At 48.2% G+C, this 18,861-nt stretch overlaps 2 protein-coding genes and 1 pseudogene across 2 annotated transcripts in view; 2 read left to right on the top strand and 1 right to left on the bottom strand.

Annotated features, from left to right (window-relative positions):
• Positions 1-86: 86 nt before the first annotated feature.
• On the top strand, positions 87-573 carry LOC102843361 (annotated as a pseudogene).
• Positions 574-5,012: 4,439 nt separating this feature from the next.
• On the bottom strand, positions 5,013-6,023 carry LOC102877621 (immunoglobulin-binding protein 1-like). Its single transcript, XM_006884743.1, has one exon. It carries the CDS (start codon positions 6,021-6,023, stop codon positions 5,013-5,015), a length of 1,011 nt encoding a protein of 336 aa, XP_006884805.1.
• A 768-nt stretch (positions 6,024-6,791) lies between these two features.
• PLEKHD1 (pleckstrin homology domain containing, family D (with coiled-coil domains) member 1) overlaps positions 6,792-18,861 on the top strand; it is a 36,319-nt gene continuing 24,249 nt past the window's right edge. The window contains exon 1 of the mRNA XM_006884742.1: positions 6,792-6,984. Coding sequence (XP_006884804.1) covers positions 6,836-6,984 — 149 coding nt within the window. The 5' untranslated portion in view covers positions 6,792-6,835. The remainder of the gene's footprint in view (positions 6,985-18,861) is intronic.

Raw genomic sequence — 18,861 nt, 5'->3', positions numbered from 1 at the left:
CTGTAAACGTTCATTAAAATTAATAATATTAAAAAAAGAAAAATCGAGCTCCGCCTCCATTCGCGTACTAGTAGTGGCTGGCGGTCATGGCTGGGCTCCCCAAGCTAGCTGTTTGACCTGGATTCCATGCTCTGGCCTTTCTGGGTCGATATGCATGTTGACCCTCCATTCAGTCGGAGCAGTGATGGAACTGTACAAGATAGCCGGGGTCAAACCGTAAGACTGTACCCAGTTGTCCCCGAGATTCTGGAATGACTCAAGGGCCTGAGGATTCCCGCCGCAGCCGCTTCCTAGACAGGTGAGATTGAAGGGGCCAACCAGCTGCTGAAGCTCTTTGACCTAGTCAAATATTTTGTTCATCTGGAAATCTATCCGGCAGCAAGGTTACACACTTTCAGAGGCTGCAGCAGAAGACTGGAATTCCTTTCTCTCAGATGATAGTCTTTGATGGTGAGAAGTGGAATATTGTGGATGTCAGCAAACTGGGTGTCACCTGTATTCACATCCAGAATGGAATGAATCTTCAAGCCATAAGGGTTAGAGACGTTTGCAAAGTCCCAGGTTGGACCCTGAAGTCTGATTCTGTAGATGAGTCTCATTTGAGGCTTAAAAACAGGAAGCCATTTTCAGATGGATTTGTAAATTATTAAAGTGTATTTGTGTGTGACAGAAAAGATCTTAAAAAAAGAAAGGAAAAAAATCAGGCACTCCTAGGTTCCTAGGTGTTGACCTAACAGCAGCCTGCTGAAGAGCTCTGTGCTGGGTTGCTAACCTGAGGGTCAGCAGTTTGAGTCTACAAGTTAGCTGCTCGGGAAAGACGGGGGCAGTCTTCTCTTAGATTTAGAGCCTCAGAAACCTAATCATGGACTGTTAAGAGTTAGATTTGACTAAACAGCAATGCATTTTAGAGAGCTCTGTTCTGTGATTCAAACAGGAACACTGACAATTACCATGGAGTGCTGAGAGAACACAAGTGGCAAGGAGCCCAGGGTGGAGCTTTAAGAACATTCAGAGATGAGCCCAGAGCTGAATGCAAAGGCTGAGTAGAATGAAGGAGATGAAGAAGTTAGCGAAAGGAGTTCTAAGCAAGGGATCTTCAGGAGTAAAGACCTGGTGGCGCTCAGGAATATGGAGTCTGTGTAAAAGGTATCACTTTCGCTCAAGGGTTCAAAGGAAGAAGAGGCACGTGATGTTGACTTTCTTTTTTTAAAAAAAATTGTAGTGTGTGTGTGTGTGTGAGAGAGAGTGTACCGTCAAATCAGATCTGGCTGGTACAGGAGGAGATTGTCCCTCCTTCCCTGGCAGAGCATCTGGTGGATTCGAGCCATGCACCTCGGAGTGATGTTGACTTTCTAAGTGGCCGCTAAGCCTTTTCCAGATTGAAAATTGTGCAGATAGTTGGGCTTCACCCAAGTCTAACTTCCAGGAGCCTCTTTAATTGAGAGCTCTGCCGCCAACCCAAAGGCAGGTGGTTCAAATCCACCAGCTGCTCCTCAGGAGTAAAGTGAGTGGGCTCCTCCCATGCCCGTTTACAGCCTCTAGATGGTCAGCTGTGAGTGGTTCCCTGACTACACTGAGTCTTCCCTTGGGGATAGGCGATGGGGAAAGATTAATAGAATCCTAGGTCATATTCTACTCTGTACTTGCCTTCTGCTTGCATGTTGTTGAGTCCCGGAGAGTTGGCTGACCCTCCAGTGGGTTTTCAGAGGCATTGCCCATCCTTCTCCCATGGAACAGCTGGTGAATTTGAACCACGTGCCTTGGGGATTGCAGCGCAGCTTCTAATGAAGACACAGAGCTTCTTCAGCTTTCATAGTGCATCAAAAAATCAGCACAGAACCTGTTACTGTATCAGGGGAAAATACTCCTTGTGAGGCTAAGGGAATCCTGCTAGTGTAGGCCGTGGGGAGTTGTACTTTTAACCCAAAGGCAGCGCCTCCCTGGTTCAAAGCCAGTAGCTATTTCACAGGAGAAGAAATGAGCAATCTCCTGTACGATTTTACAGCCTCTGAAAACCCACTAGAAGGACAGCTGTGAGTCAGTTTCGACTCAAGGATAGAGGGATGCTGAAGATTGGTTGGTTGGGCAGGCTCCTTTTGACATGATACCTCTAGGGTTTCAAAGTAACTTGCTCCAGATCTTTCCAGTGAGTAAAAATGGAGCTAATGCTGATGCTAATTCTTTTCTACATGAGGGCCTCTCACCCTGGCTCTCCCTCAGCGATTTCAGCAATAAAACGCTATGGCTGACTCTTCTAAGTAAAGACTGATTCTTAAACACCAAATTAATATCTACCTTTTTAATCTACACATCATCCACAAGAGGGAGCAGTGGATATTTACATTCTGAACAATGTGTTGCCTACAGTGAATGCATTTGGATGCCAGGAGCCTATTAACTGCTGGGAAGAGGCTGGCAGACAGCAGGCCAGTAAGGTCCTCAAGCCACCTCCAGAAAAGCTTGTGCACTGGCACCTGGGGTGAACAGCTGCTGGATATTGAGAATATAGAACACTAGCAGGAGGCCAAGACCACTGATGAGGAAACAGCCCTTCTGTCTATCGCGAGAAAGCCGAGTCTGGAGAGATCTCGAATGGGTGGGGCTGCTGGTGGGACTTCAGGAACTGCCTACCCAGCTGCTGCCCGCTGAGGTCCTTTTCTCAGGCATACCTACACGTCTTGGAGTGGTTTTACAAATTAAATGCAATGGGCAAAGATGTAAGAAGCACATTCAGAGTGTCCTTTCAGGTACCTGAGCTGAGGAGGCCGAATTTCCCTTCCTGATGAGATTGGACAGCCCTGACCCATACATAAGCAACATGTTGTGGGCTCACTGTGTTAACTGTTAGACTACTAAACAAAAGGTGGTTATGTGCCATCGAGTTGAGTGCAACTCATAGCAACCTTATTATGAACAACAGGTCTGACCCTTGTCCTATCCTGTGCTGTTCTCATCATCTCTGCTATACTTGAGCCTGTTGTATATCTGTCTCTCTCATTGAGGGGCTTCCTCTCTTACACTGGCCCCTCCATTTCTAAATATGATGCCCTTCTCCGAGGACTGGCCCCTTTGAACAACATGCCCAAAGTATATGAAGTGAAGCTTCCCCAGCTGTGCCTCTAAAGGGCCCCCGGCCTCACTTTTCCCAAGACTGGTTTGTTCTTTTGGTAGTCGATGATATATTGAGCACTCTTCCCCAACACCACAATTCAAAGGCATTTGTTTTTCTGTCCTCCATAGTTATCGTTCAACTTTTAGGTGTGTAACAGTATTTAAAAGCACCATGGCTTAGATCAGGTGCACTTTAGTCTTCAATAACCTTGCTCTTCAGCACTTTGGAAAGGTCCATGACATAAGATTTTCCCAAGTCTTCATTGTATTTCTTCATAATTAAGAGAAGGAAGCCAGGTTGACGTTCCTTTTTCTCTCCCTAGTCCCCCGCTCCCCAGTCCAAACAAAACAGCAATAACAAAATACTTCAAACCCACTGCCAGGGTGTACACTCCTACTGCTTGCTAGACACCTTCCATTGGCTTTGAGACCTTGAATCATCATAAGAAGAGATTGCCCATCTTTCTCCTACTGAGAGCCTGATGGATTAGAGCTGTAGTTGTCAATCCGACTTCGTCTCTTACATCTGAAGAAGCAATGATCCCGATCCCCAGAGATGTAGATTTCCCAAGGAAACCCACTGCCCTTGAGTCCATCCTTACCGTAGAGTCTGAGGCTGTGAATTCTCAAGGGAGGAGACTGTATCCCTTTCTCTTGCAGAGTGGCTGCTGGACGTCAACCGGAACTTTAAGTTAGCAGCACCGCACGTAGGCACGTAGCCAGCTAAGCGGTCGAGGTGTATGGTTTCCCAAGGACACAAGTGAACTGTGATCACTCAGAGGTGTGCCTGCAGCTAGCTGTGCATAAGGTGACCCAGTGCAGCAGAGCTAGTGGGCTGGGCCTCCTAGCGGCCAAAGGCACTTCTAGTCTTTGCATTGTGCCTGGGGGTTTCACCTCCAGAATAACCCCCAATGGCAGGGCAGCCAGCTGTCCCCTGCTGGACAGTGACTGTCCATAGGCGCCTACAGGAGAGGGTGGAGCACTGGGCCATTGGGAGCACGAGTCAGGTGTGAGGATAAATCACGGGCACAAATTGCACCGACCGTTCTGGATTGGGTCTGTATGCCAACACGGCTGGCTAGGTTACAAGAAAGGAAATCTGATCTGGGAAAGGCGGTGGCCCCTGCAACATGAAACCCAGCAGGGAGCTGCTACTAACAGTGATAAAGCTTAACTCATTCTCACTTTGCAACAACAATAAAATATCACCCCAAAACCAGTACCTATGGAGCCTGTTCTAACTCATGGAGAGTTAGAGAGTAGAACTCCAGGAAGTCTTGTAATGGTTACGTCATAATGTACATATATATTGTGTATATTCAAATAAGTGTAGGCTCTGAAAGCCTAGTGACAAGAAGCTGCGCTGCAGTCACAAGACATGCAGTTCAAATCCACTAGCTGTTCTGCTGGAGAAGGATGGGCAATCTCCTCCTGTGCCTCTGAAAACCCGCTGGAGGGTCAACTATGGGTCAGATCTGACACCACAGTACACAACAACAATCATCACTGAAGCAAATCTCCAGGCATTTTTCCCTGGTGCCCATCCGCCTATGGGTTTTGTTGGGGTTTTTTTTTCTCTCATGTGATAAAAGGAATTTTTATTATTTTTAAAGAAAATTCATACAGCCATTGATTATACAGATCAATGCTCTTTTATTTCACTTAAACTGGAACACACCATGATGAGAATGATAATGCTGAAACAAGATCGTTGGCTCATCACCTAGGGTACAAATACACAATCATTTGACACTTTAATGAGCCCAAAGCAGCATGAAGCATTTTTGCTTTTGTTGTTTGTTACACAGTTGAAGCAGGAGCTCAAGAAAGAGGAAGACTATACCTCTTTCTCTGGAGGAGGAGATGTTGAACCCCTCTAGTTCCATCTTGGGGTGGGAAGATCAACCCATGTTGTGTCTGTTGCCGTAACCCCGAGGATGGGTGTCTTTCCAGTCATCCCACTCCCGGGCTCTGTGCACCGTTTTGTCATCATCTGCCGCCTCCTTTTCTTCCTGATCTTTTTGCTGAGCTGCTTTTGTGAGCTCTGCTGGTGGTGTCCTGGTTCTTCCATGAGCTGTGACATACTTCTGATGCTGATCATACCAGTCATTCACTGTCATGGTTGCCAGGCTTGGATAACCAGCTCCAAACACCTTGGCTTGGGCCACATCCCGAGTGAGAATGAAGGGTTTCATTGGTGGCTTGTCTCGATGAGATGAGTGAGAAGATGATGCCTCTTTTGAGGACTCTCTTACTCTAAGGATCTTAATTTCTTGGTCAATACTTTCAATCTCTTCCAAGCTGATACCAATCCACCTCCGAAGGTGAATAAGAGAATATTCACGAACATGCTCATCATCTGCTTGGCCACTTTCCACAGCAGATTTCAGTGCAGACAATCTACTTTCCATCTCCTTCTTCTGTTTGTATCTCTCTATCTTAGCCTGTCTTTGAGATGCCAAAGCAACAAGGTTAGGATAGGTAACGGAGGAGCTAGCAGTATTATTTTCAGTTGAGTTGTTGGTTTGGGGCAGTTCAAACTCTGCCACATGGTAATAATGGCACTGAGTTAAGTAGTTTAAAAAGTGTTCTCGAGCCCACTGCAAATGATCTAGACGTTTGCTGGTGTTGCCTTGTTTCATGGCCAGGGCCCCTTGAAATGCTGGCACCAAGAGGTACTTCAGGTCGGTGGAAGCAATTTCTTCCAAATCTTCATTTCGGCTGAACAAGTCGAGCTGCGATAACCTTTCAGCAACCTGCTCAAGGAGGCCCAGTGCCTTGACCACCTTATCCTGGATTATACGGGCACCGGTGGGTTCTGTCGCTACTTCTACTTCGTCCAGAAGCTGCTTGCTTGTTTCAAACAGCTCTGCGAGGCTCGGCAGCAGAAATTCATCGTCCGCAGCTGCCATCTTGGGGAGGGAGCTCCACCTATCTTTTGATCAAAGTAGTTCAATCTATTTTTGTCACTCAGGGACCAACGAATGAGGTCCAGGCACCTCCGTTTTAAAGCTGAGAAAATCAAATCTCACCGCTGTTGGGATTCTGACACCAACCCCTTTCTTCTTCTCCCCTATCCGGAAGCGAGGAGCTGTCTGCTGGAGTGGCTGAAAGCGCACTAGAACGCAGATATGTGCCAGTTTCGGCGTAGCCGCCGCACGGAGCGCTCTGGGCAGCGTCCCGGGCCCTGTAGGTCGCTGGCCCGCTGGACCTTCGGCACGCAGGCGCCCTGCCCTCCCGCCGACGCCCGCTCTGATTGGCGCGCCCGGCCAGCCTCCCCCGGCTCACCTGCCCCCTCCCAGCCAATCGGGACACCCGAATTGGGCTGTCGCGGGAGGGCGGGGCAGCGGGGCCGGTCCCGGCCGAGCCGCCCTCCCCGGCCGAGCCGCCCTCCCGGCCAGTTCCCTCCGGGCCGCCGCCATCCGCTGCCGGGAGCCGCGGGCTGCGCGCCTAGGTCGCCCTGACTCGCCCCCTTCGCGCCGCGCTCGGTGCCCGCGCGCTTGAATGCGGCGTCCCGGCTCGGCGGCCGCTCTCGGTCTCCTCTCGCTGAGCTGCGCCTCGACGGCGCCCGGAGCCGCAGGAGACGCTGCCTCCCCGCAGCCTCGGAGCCACGCGCTCCCCGGGAGCCCCGCATTCCGCCGTGGGCTGCGGTCTGTGCGGTTCTGGGGGGCCCAGAGTCCGAGGAGTGCGTGGACTACGCCTGGGACAGCCCCGCGCAGACGGGATGTTCACGTCCAAGTCCAACTCGGTGTCGCCCTCCCCGTCAATGGAGCAGGCAGACTCAGACGCTCTGGACATCAGCACCAAAGTGCAACTCTACGGGGTGCTGTGGAAGCGGCCCTTCGGGAGGACGTCGGCCAAGTGGTCCCGGCGGTGAGTGCGCCCCTCGCGCGCGGGCCTGAGAACCCACTTCCCATGCCCTCCGTCACCGTCCGGTGGTCCCTGCCTTCCCTTATGACCTTGGTCTCGCCCCGTGTGGCTTCTCCTGGAAGATATGGACCTCGCTAGGGTCTTTCCTGTACCGAGGGCTCAGATAGCCGAGGTGGGACCACAGCGGGGGATGCAATGGACCTTATACCCGAGTGGGAAGGTTAAGAGTTGGCTGAACTCATCTCAGAAATTGACTGGCCAGAAGGAACAACAGAAAAATTTAGAGTCCTCAACAAGCTTTCAGATTCCATCTCAGGAGTTAGCTAGCCAGATAGATCCTCAGAAAGACATAGAGCCTAGAACAACATACCAGATTGAGAACTTTGCACAAGCATTTGGTTCTCAGTTTAAGTCGGGCAGCAGGGTGCCAATGACCTTTATCACTAACTCTAATGGAGAAGTGGACCATAGAGTAAGGACTTCAGTGTCAGATTTCTCAGGGTATACAAATATGATGTCTGATGTAAGTGAGCCATGTAGTACAAGAGTAAAGACACCCACCAGCCAGAGTTACAGGTAAGGTCCCAAAAGTGACCAGGCTGGGAGTCTCCTATTGTAATTTTGTTTTATTTTGAGAACACTGCCATTGGAATGTTTCTACACGATCCTATTAAGAATAATGTAATGCCCTTTCAATGCAACTTTTCATATTTAGTTTATTTTGTTAGTGTGATTTTAGCTCTGTTTGTATTATGATTTTTAATCAAAATCAATAGATTAAAAATAGTTTGACATTCAAAAAAAAAAAAAGAGTTGGCTGAAAAGATGCTGCGAGGTTCTGGTGGGAGCTCACTTAGGTCCACTTGCGGTAAACTGTCAAGGGAGGGAGAAGCTCCTCCAGTCACAGAGAACCCATGAGACCCCATGGCCAACTCTTATCATCTCTACAAATGAAACCCCTCTCCCCCAAGTCCACGGGGTAATCAGAAGACACACCTTGGGGACACGCGCACTCGTGAAGGAAGCTGTCTTGGCCTTTCTGGAAAACTTGGCCAACGCAAGCAAAGGGTCAGAAAGGCCCCCTAGGGGTCTGCGCTCTCCCTTGGTGGAATGCTGATTGCAGCCTCCTCCAATTGCCCCCTGGAGGAATAAAAAACCTAGGCTGGAGAGAAAGAAAAAATAAATAAATAAATAAATAAAATTCCAGTACTTGTACAGGAGGGGGAAAGCCTGGTAAGGAAGGAAAGAAGCTGGATTGGAGAGGGAGCCAGGACTGAGGGACGTGAGGGAGGGGATAGCCTGGTCCTGCCCAGAGCGAGATCCTCCGGGGGAATGATCAGATCCATTAAGGGAATGGCCAGAGTAGCCCCAGATCCCTTCTTCCCACACCAGCCTCCTGATCCTCGACTCAGAGGCCACTCTCCAGACTTAAGTTGCCACTTCTGGCTGAAAAGGAACCTGTAAGGTACTCAGAGCAGTTAGGGAGGTTAAGTGCTCCTCTGCGAAGCAAAGGCTGGCAGTTGGAAGCCCCTTTTAAGGAGATGTGGCAGTCAGCTTCTGTAAAGATTTACAGTCATGGACACCGGTGGGACAGTTCTACTCTGTACTGAGTCACTGAGTCCCAGCAAGGGCTCATAGCTGAAGGCGGGGTGGGGGTGAGGGTGGTGTAGGGGGAGGGGGGAGGGTTTGGCTGTCATCCTTAAGCTTGTTTTTAGGATGTCCTCAAATCTCAGACTGGTTTGAGTGACTCCCCGGAGGTGTGACCAGCTAGGAAAGGAATAGTGGGTCCAGAAGGTCTGTGGGTTGCTTCTTCATCCTACACCTTGAATTCTTCCCTGAATGAAGGGTCTTTCAAATATTCTCATCACTATAGATTGCTGGATGTGGTTCTGGTTGCCCTGATGTTCCATTTTGATAAAAAGTTACATTTCTACAACAGTGCAGAACAAATGGAGTGTGGTTATTGTTTTACATTTTACAAAGCTGATTTCACATGTTGTTGTTGTTGTTATGTGCCATTGAGTCGCCCTACACCCTGCTCTATCCTGAGCCAATTTTGTTGTCTCTGACACACCTACCCTCATTACTCCAGTCACTAAATCAATCCATCTCATTGAAGCTCCTCCTCTCTGGTGCTCTCCCAAGCATGGTGTCCCTCTCCAAGCACTGGTTCCTTCTTGCAACATGTCCAGAGTATGTCAGATGAAGCTTCAGAATCCTTGCCTCCAAGGAGCAGCCTGATCTCATCCTCTCTAGGATGAACTTGTTTGTTCTTTTACCAGTCTATTCAGTACTCTTCAGCACCACAGCTCAAAGGCATCAATTCTCCTTCTATCATCCTAGTCATTGTCCAGCTTTCCGATGCATAGCAAGTAATTGCAAACACTATGGCCTGGCTCAGCCACACCTTAGTCTCCACACTGACATCCTTGCTCATTTTGAAAAATATCCTTATTATGTTGTTGAAAAGATATACCGCAGAACACATACCAATTCAGTAGCTTCAACCTGTGCAGTTCTGTTCTCTGTTGTTTAACCATTCTCATCCTCCTTTCCTGAATTGTTCCTGTTGCATTTGCATAAACTCAGCCCCCTAAGATTCCCATCGAATCTCTTGTTGCTTTTGTCTGCTTGTTCACATATGGATAGATCTTTAAGGAGCACAATACTCAAGGCACATTTTCTTTACTATTTAAGCTATAGTTTGCTTTTAAAAAGATTACAGGGGATATATTTGATTGAAAGTTTAAAGATGATTCTAAGGCAACAGTCTCAAGATTTCATTCAGCCTCCATGGCCCCAGAAAGTTACTTGTATAAGTTTTCCCTCTAAGATTTAATGGGCCTCAAGGTGCCTGTGCCAGAGTAAAGGTCACATCTGGTCCCCTAACGGAGACCCGAAACAGGAGAGAGTGCATCCTGTGAGGGACTTCCAATGTTGAGCAGTCATAGAGGACCAGGAGCAGCCTCATCTCTATCCAGACACCCCATGGTCTCGGGAAGGCTGCTTGCAGATGGCAGGTCCCGGATAACACACGTGCCTCTCTGCTGTGAGCAGCCCATACCCCTGCATTGGGTTTGGCTTCTGTCCCTAGTCTCTCCTCAGGGTCTTCCCTCCTAGACTTCTCTTATCAGGCATTTCACCTGCTCGTATCCCTAGAAATACTAGGGGCTGTGATCCCCACTATATGCCCCTGCACTGCTCACGATGGTGGGTACAATGCGGGCCTGACCTCTTTACTAAGTTGATTAGAGGGCTGGGTAGTATTGAGAGGTAAGCACAGGAGTGGTGCCAAAGGGGACATGCCAAGTTCTTGTGCCCATACCCTGAGAAGCTCCATCAGTAGCCCCCACAACCACCCAAATAGACACCTAACTGAAGTTAAAATAGCATGAATGCTGAGCAAATATAATGTCTTCATGTCAAGTCCTCCAGCCCCCTTCAATAAGAGATCCCTGTATAGGAATTATGGAGCTGTCACTGTGCATTACTGCCCCTACCCTGGGGCTCAGGAAAAACCTGCTTGCCTAGTCCAGGCCCTGGCCATGTTTGCGTTTATGGGAACACCCCCCCCCCACACACACACACACACTCTTTTACTTTGGGTCAATGGCAGAGCCTAGGTTAAGGAGGGAAAGACGTGATGCTCAACCCCCTCTTGCTTCCCAGAAGGGCCCCTTGGCCTCTAGTTCCCGGTTTGTGAAGTAGAGTCTCTGAAGCTCAGCTAATTAGTGGCCACAAAAAGGCTTGGGGAGGGGGCAGCTCAGCCCACACTGCAGAGCCTAGCCATTACAGCGATCGATTCCCAGCTGGGGAAGCTAAGGGGAGGGGGCCTGGGATGGCTCTGGCTCCGTGCTGCATAAATTATGAATGGGCAGGATGGCCTGGCTGTGGCCAGCTGCATACTGTAAAACCACTTCCGCTCAGGGTCTGGCTCAGGACCGGCTCCTTTCCCTAAAGCCCAAGCTGCTCTGCTTTCTGAGGGCCAGAAAGATGCCTTTGCACTAAGAGAGTAACATAAAGGGAAGGGGCATAGTGGAAAACATGAAGTAGCAGAGCTGAAAGGATTTAAGAGAAGTGTCCAAATTATGGAATGCTGACTCTGCTCTCCTCTATGACCGCGAGCAGTGGAGACACAGGCATGTTGGCAAAGGCTGGCGCAGCTCAGCAGCACGGAGGAAACAAGCAGAGGTTCCAGCCACGACCAGCACAGACTGGGATGGCCCTGCAGCTAGGCTCACTCCACAGGGTTTAACGCTTCCAGCAGTGTCTCCTGGAACACGGAGGCTTAGTGGTTAAGAAGCAATGTTGCAGGGGAGCTCTGGTGGCCTAGTGGCAAGAAGCTGCAACTACAATCCCAGAGGTCCAGAGGTTCACGGTTCAAATCCACCAGATGCTCTGCCGGGGAAGGAGGGGCAATCTCCTCCTGTACCAGTCAGATCTGATTTGACGGTACACTCACACAAAAACAATAAAATAAAAAAAAAAAAGAAGCAATGTTGCCAACCCAAAGGAACTGGTCTGAACCCACCAGCTGCTCCAGTCTCCTCCCATGAAATTTACTGCCTCCAAAAACCCTCTGGAAGGTCAGCTATGAGTCAGTTCCGACTTGACAGCACACAACCACCATAGCTTTCCCAAATCCCCCTCTAAACTCCTTGAGGAAGCGGACCCAGCCCCCACTTTCTCCACCCAGGCATCCATATTCCTTCTTGCCTTCTCTTCCCAGGTGCAAGGTGATCAGTGGGACCAACCTGGAAGCAGCTGAGTCTTGTAAGAGGTTGGGCAGCTGAGGGTGCAGCCCTCTGCCCCAAGGAACTAAGTTTTGCAGGGCCTATCGGGTGCAAAGGGAGCCATCGAGATGGAATCACATTTTGCAAATCTCAGGGCACATGATGGGGCATATTGGGAAGTCTGAGATGTTAGTCACCCTATCAAAAAACTTAGAATAGCCCTAATCCCATAGGAAATTTGGGAACAGAGGAGCTTAGCCTTTGGCTCTGAACATCACTTCCCAGCACTGACACTGCAACCTTGACCTTTTCTAAGGGCTGAGATGAAAGTCCAGGGAGCTCTGATGGCCTAGTTTTAAGAAATGGCACTGGTAATGCAAAGGCTCACAATTCTAATCCACCAGCTGCTCTGCAGAAAGATGGGCAGTCTCCTCGCCTGAGATGAGAAGCTTTTGAAAACCTGCTGGAGAGTCAGCTGTAGGGCAGCTCAGACTCTAATCAGTGGTACACAACACCAACAACAACCAGGAAAAGGTCCAGGGTGTCACCTGTGCTACCCCACGTGCAGCCTCCTCACTTCTGCAGCCCTGAGTTTTAGACTCAGTCGTCTGATTCACATCTTATTCCCCACAGAGAGCTGTGTGTGAGGAGCCTCAGACACAACTGTAGTAGTTCTGCGAACTCCAAGCTTCTGAAAGAGTAGCAGCATGGGAGGGGACAGTGGCTGGGAAGGAGCTGAGGGGTCGGGGTCTCCTGTTAATGTGTGTGGAAAGGTTTAGGGACGTATTAGCGTCCTAGAGCTGCTGTAACAAAATACCATAAAGAGAATGATCGTTTTAAACAACGGAAATTTTTTTCTATAATTATATTTTATTAATTTTCATAAACATTTCCAGAGATTTTGGGTTTCCATTCATTCACCGCTGCACCATTCTCTCTACCCTCCTCCCAGTTTGTTCTTGTCCAAATGCCACAGTGCTTGTCAAAGCCAGTTCTGATTAATCTTCTTTGTCAGTGTGTCCTTTGCCATTCCCTATCACTCCTCCCTGAGAGAGACTTCACCCTGAGTCATAAGGAAAAGGGGATGGCGTATTCTCTTAGCTACTTCCTGCTGAAAAGGGACGCTGTGGGTTTCAGGGTGAAGATCTTCTCTCACTACTCTAAAGGGCCCCTTTGGCAGTAGGAAACACATAGACTATTATGGAGATTGATTTTGGAATTTAGATGCACTCTTATTGATTGTGCTTGGCCATACATGTTCATATCCTTGAAGATGTATCATGGGGGTGTTGCAACCTAGAAGACACAAATTTGACTAACAAGTTATAAGTACATGAGTCAAAAATTATGGAAAAGTAAAAGAAAAGATTCTTTCATTGTTCCACAGCCCCCCCCCCAGGTCCCCTCCACCATGCAGCCCTCGCTCTAGACTCCTGTGATGACAGAAACACCCAGTTATATATCTCTTTTAAACAGTTCCCTCCCTCCTCCGCCTCAGTGCAGCACACATCATTGAACCCATCTTACTCAGTCTCTTAAACAACGGAAATTTTTTGTCTCACAGTTCTGTTGTTTGTTGGGTGCCTTCTGCTCAGCTCCAACTCTTAGAAAACTGAGCCCTCCTCACAGTGTGCTGTGCGTACGCCCAGTGTTGTAGTCGTTATGTCAATCCTTCTCATAGAGTCTTCCTCCTTTTCTAGCGTTCTCTCCATTTCCAAGCATGATGTCCTTTCCCAGGGACTGTTGTTGTTGTTATGTGCCGTCGAGTCGCTTGCGACTCATAGCGACCCTATGCACAACAGCCCTTCTTGCTTTTTTCCAACAACTGCTTCTTGGTTTCTATACGGGTTCTGCATGAGCACAGTGAAGTGTTCTGGAATTCCCATTCTTTTTTTCCCGGTTTTTTGAGGTTGTTGTTGTGTACCATCAATTCAGATCTGACTGGCACAGGAGGAGATTGCCGCTCCTTCTCCAGCAGAGCATCTGGTGGATTCGAACCACGTGCTTTCGGGATAGCAGCACAGCTTCTTGCCACAAGGCCACCAGAGCTACCTTGGAATTACCATTCTTTTTAATGTTATCCATAATTTATTATGATCCACACAGTCAACTGCTTTTTCATAGCCAATTAAGCACACTTCCCCGCTCCAATATTCTCAGCTTTCAACCAAGATCATCTTCCACCAGCAATGATCTCTCTCAGCCTCTCTCTTCTAAATCCAGCTTGGATTTCTGACAGTATGTGGCAGTGTACTGCTGTATCACGTAGAGTCACCATGAGTCAGAATCAACTCAATGACAGTCAGTTTGATTTTGGTTTTAGACTTGACCTCTCCATGACCTCTACCATACGTTACTCGTGTTCTGTGAAATTCTCTGGATTCTTGCTGTTCTTCCTCCTCGGGTCAGATCAGACAAAACACACAGGCCAAAAAAAAAAAAAACACACACAGGCCAGGGTGAACATTCTCTGAGCTTACCAGCCTGCTCAGAATATCAAAAAGGAAACAGCTGTGCTGTGTTGTGTATACTTACTTTCTGCCATGTTGGGTTTTGTTTTTTTTTAAATGTTATTTTATTATTTTTGTGTGTGTACCATCAAATCAGATCTGACTGGTACAGGGACATATTGTCCATTCTCCAGAAGAGCGTCTGGTGGATTTGAACCACGCACCTTGGGATTGCAGTGCAACTTCCTGCCACTAGGCCACCATAGCTCCCTTCCTTCCGTTTTTTTGTAGGACAGTTCTGAAAAGCTCTTTTCCCGGACTCTAAGATTTACTTGCCCCTAAACTTTAAGCTCCGGTGGCTTTAGTGGTAAGAAATACTGCTGCCAACTCAGAAGTATGTGGTTCACCAGCTCTTCTGTGAGAGAAAGATGGGCAGTCTCCTCCTGCACAATTTACTGCCTCTCAAAACCCACTGGACGGTCAGCTGTGGTTGGTTCCAACTCGATGGTACACACAACCCTTGACAGAGGAGGGGAGCTCTGGTGGCCTAGCCCATAAGGAGCTGTGTTGCTGACCCAAAGGTGGCCCCGTTCTGGCCGAGGATGATGGACAGTCTCTTCCCATTCACGTTTTAACTTCTGAAAACCCACTGCAGGGTTAGCTATGAGGGTTAACTCAGCTACAGTGAGGGGTTTTTTGAGAGAACCTTTGACAATAAAATGGAACAGGTCATACTTTCCCCTCTTAGAGTTGTGAGAGATTTAAGAAAGATTGTTGTTATGTGCCATTGCGTCGTCTGTGATTCATAGCGACCCTACGATCAATGGATCTGAACCTGCCTTCTCCTGTGCCAACCTCACCATCTCCAACATATTTGACCTCGTCATTACAGTCACCAATAATGCCACTAAAATTTGCCAGTAATGGCTAAAATTTTACCAAAAAATGAAAATGTGTATCTTGAAACCCTCAAGTGCTCCTTGTCACCCCTGTTCTTTAGCTTGTGAGTCTGTTTAACTTGTGCATACCCTCCTGCCTTCACCAAGTGCAGTGAGGCGAGTCAGGGGATCCTAAAGGGTAGAGCTCTCAGAAAAAGTCTTCCCCAGGACTCTTGACAGGAGGGAGGGACAGATGCAGAGACATGCCATTTGTTTGGAGGACAGGGCGCTGGCCAGCTGCACGGGAGCCGAGAGCTTCCCGCAGGAACCCTGAGAGCACAGAAGGGAAAGGAGGTTGGGGAGGCTGCCACAGGCCCTGAGCCTAAACAACAGCCGTGTTAGTAACAGCAAACATTTACTAGAGTTACTGTGCCTCAGACAGTCTCCGAGTCTCTAGGGGAATAGACTGTGCATGTGCACCTACATACGTAGACAGACACACAGAGAGGTAGATGGAGATGAGTCATGGTGACTTTTTGTTCTGTGGAACAAGATGTTGCCTGACCCTGCATTACTAACACGATGCCTGGCATTTCAGGGTCCATCAGTGCAGCTTTTGTGCCAACCCAGCTCCCCATCCCTAAACACAAAGAGAACACCTGGAACTGGGCTGGGCTTGCTATATGCAACCTGTGGTTGTCAGGCAAGATTATGAACAACAGATCTGAACCACCCTGTCCTATCCTGTGCCATCCTCACAATCTCCACACTCTTGAGCCTACTGCTGCAGTCACTGTGTCAATCAGCTGCTGGGGGGGTCTTCCTCTCCTTTACTGTCCCTCCACCTTCCCAAGCCTGATATCCCTCTTGAAGGAATAACCTCTCCTAGAAACATGCTCAGAGTATGAGATGACACTGCAATCCCAGAGGCGTGTAGTTCAAATCCACCAGATGCTCTGCTGGAGAAGGAGGGGAAATCTCCTCCTGTACCAGTAAGATCCAATTTGATGGTACACACACAAAATATAATAAAAACTTTAAAAAAGGAATTTATAAAAGAAAATCCAAGGAGCACTCTGGCAATATCTTTTCTAAGACATATCTGTGGAATTCCATGGGATATTCAATACTCTTCTCCAATACTCAGTTTAACGGCATCAATCCTTTTTCTGTCATCCTTATTTATTATCCAGCTCTCAGCAGCATAGCAAGTGATTGAAAATACCATGGCCTGAATCAGACACATCTTAGTCCTCCTGTTGACATTCTTGCTCCTCAGTAATTTGGAGGTCCCTGACTATAGACTTTCCCAGTGCACTATGTCTCCTGATCTCCTGACTGCTGGTAACAAGTGTATTGATTGTGGATCCAAGTAAGATGAAGTTGTTAACAGTAAACCCTCATGGCCATCATGGTTCTTCAGTTTCGGTCCTGGACATCCATCCTCTTCCCCTACCTCTCTCTGTGTCCTCCTTCAGAGTTGGCAGAAAAGGAAGAATGTTATGATCTAGGACCCTTGGGTGGCACAGATAGTTTGTTTGCACTCAGCAGCTAATCTGAATATTGGCAGTTCAGACTCACACTGCAGTGCTGTAGAAGAAAGGCCTGGTGATCTGCTTCCATAAAGATTAGACCCAAGAGAGACTATGAGCAGTTTTTTTTTCTTTCTTTTTTTAAAAATTTTATTAATTTTAATGAACATTTACAGAGATTTTGGATTTCCATTCATTCATTGTTGCACTATTTTCTCTACCACCCCCCCCAGTCCATTCCTCTCTTTTTTTTTCCCTCTTGAAAGTCTGTTTTAATTGTCCCATTGCCACAATGCTTCTCAAAACCAGTTCTGATTAATCTCCTTTGTCAGTGTGTCCTTTGCCATTCCCTATCACTCCTCTATGAGCAGTTTTATTAATGCATGGGTGTAATAAACTCAGCAGCAACGCACACGCTGAGGCCGTTAGATGCTTTCATCTGCCTGATCTTGTTCCCTCTTGTGGCCACAGCCCCTAATGGGCCTTCTGCCCTTGCCCCCAACATCTCAACACAGCATGCAGAATGGGCCTGTTACAGAGTGAAACAGATTATCCATTCACTCCTCAAATCCGTGTAGGGACCCTCAGATCTCTCCTAGAGACCCACAGAGCATGCCAGCCTTTATCAACCAGGCTGGTGCATCAGCCTTCTGCTTTGTTTCTGCACGATTACTTGTAGGGTGATTGTGAGTGTTAAATGCATTATTAACAGGGAACTGCTTAACCCAAGGTAGGGCTTATGGGAAGTGCTAAGTAATTGTGAGCATCATCATCATTATATTACAGTAGCCACAGGGTGCCATGTCTGCCTGTTCTGGCTGGCTCGCTCTACTACAGCCATGCCTGCATCCTTCCACAGCCAGCTCCTTCCACCACCAGGCACCCTTTCCACCTTCGTGGCTGCTGCTCCTCTGCCTGGAATACCTTCCCTCTCCATCACAGGGAACGCTGGTGGCTTAGTGGTAAAGAGTTGTTCTGGCAACTCACAGGCAAGTGATTTGAAACTACCAGCTGCTCTCTGCAGAAGAAAGATAAGCAGTCTCCTCCCGGGCAAGTTACAGCCTTTGAAAACCTACTGGAGGGTCAGCTATGAGTGATTCAACCCCTTCTTAATCAGGCACTCTCTAGGCACCCTTTTTGAATATTGAAAACTATATCTTTCTCCCCTGGTCACACCCAAACCCTCTTACCGTGCTTTTTCTCCATAACATCTCTCGGCACCCAGGACACAAGGTCTAATTTATTCACCGCCTGTCTTCCCACAACACGAGTGCCTGGATGATTCCACCACTGAGCAGTGGATTACTGACTGAAAGTCTGGCAGTTCAGACTCACTCACCCAGAAGCAACTGGGAAGACAGGTCTGTTGATCTGCTTCTGAAAGGTGACATCCTTGAAAACCTCATCAAGCAGTTCTGCTCTGCACACATGGGGTCACCACAGTCTGAATCATCAATGCAGCAGCTAACAGCTCCCACCACACACACACACACAGAGTCCGAATCATCCACACAACAGCTAACAGCTCCCACCACACACACACACACACACACACACACACACACACACACAGAGTCCAAATCATCCACACAACAGCTAACAGCTCCCACCACACACACACACTCACTCTCTTTCTCTCTCCCTCCCTCCCTCTCTCTCAGGAGACAGAGCCTTTGGCTTCTTTATTCACTGCTGTGTCCCCAGCACCTAGTACAGTGCTTGGCCCAGAGTGGAAATTTAACAATGTTTTATTGAATCACTGAATGAATCCTCTTAGTAGCCCCAAGAGAGATATTTGTGCTCCCATTCTACAGAGATGGAAAGGGCACTCAGAAAGATTGGCTTCACTAGAGGCTGGAGCCATGGGGAGTGGGATTGTCCAACTGCAGATGTCCTGCTTCCTGCCCACCCCTGTGTCTAATGATTGTATGTCTACCCCCTACCCAACTCCCTATCACAATGTATTGTCCTGAATTTGGGGGGCTCCAGAGTAGCAGGAGGACAGGGAGCATTTCACTAGTTGTTGAAGAGGAATAAGGGCAGCCCTGGGAGGCAGCCTGGTACCTCTGTCCCTCCTGATCTTGTGGAGAATGTGTAGTTAGACTGGGTCTGTCCTGGGTCTTTCTTGACACTTGGTAATGGCCACCTTGACTCACAATTACATTTCATACTTGTGGTAAAGTGAAGTGCTATTATTCCCATTTTACAGGCTAAGAAACTGAGGCTTAGAGTTGTTGTTGTTATGTGCCATCGAGTCGTTTCCGACTCATAGCGACCCTATGCACAA

Source organism: Elephantulus edwardii, unplaced genomic scaffold (genome assembly GCF_000299155.1).
Source record: "Elephantulus edwardii isolate Elephantulus edwardi_28Jun2011 unplaced genomic scaffold, EleEdw1.0 scaffold00037, whole genome shotgun sequence".
Classification (NCBI taxonomy): Eukaryota; Metazoa; Chordata; class Mammalia; order Macroscelidea; family Macroscelididae; genus Elephantulus; species Elephantulus edwardii.
The sequence above is the reverse complement of the archived record's forward strand: the minus strand, read 5'-3'. Positions and strand labels throughout refer to the sequence as shown.

What these genes read in the sequence shown, in the direction of transcription:
- LOC102877621 (XM_006884743.1), bottom strand. Translation starts at nt 6,023, where the DNA reads ATGGCAGCTGCGGACGATGAATTTCTGCTGCCGAGCCTCGCAGAGCTG.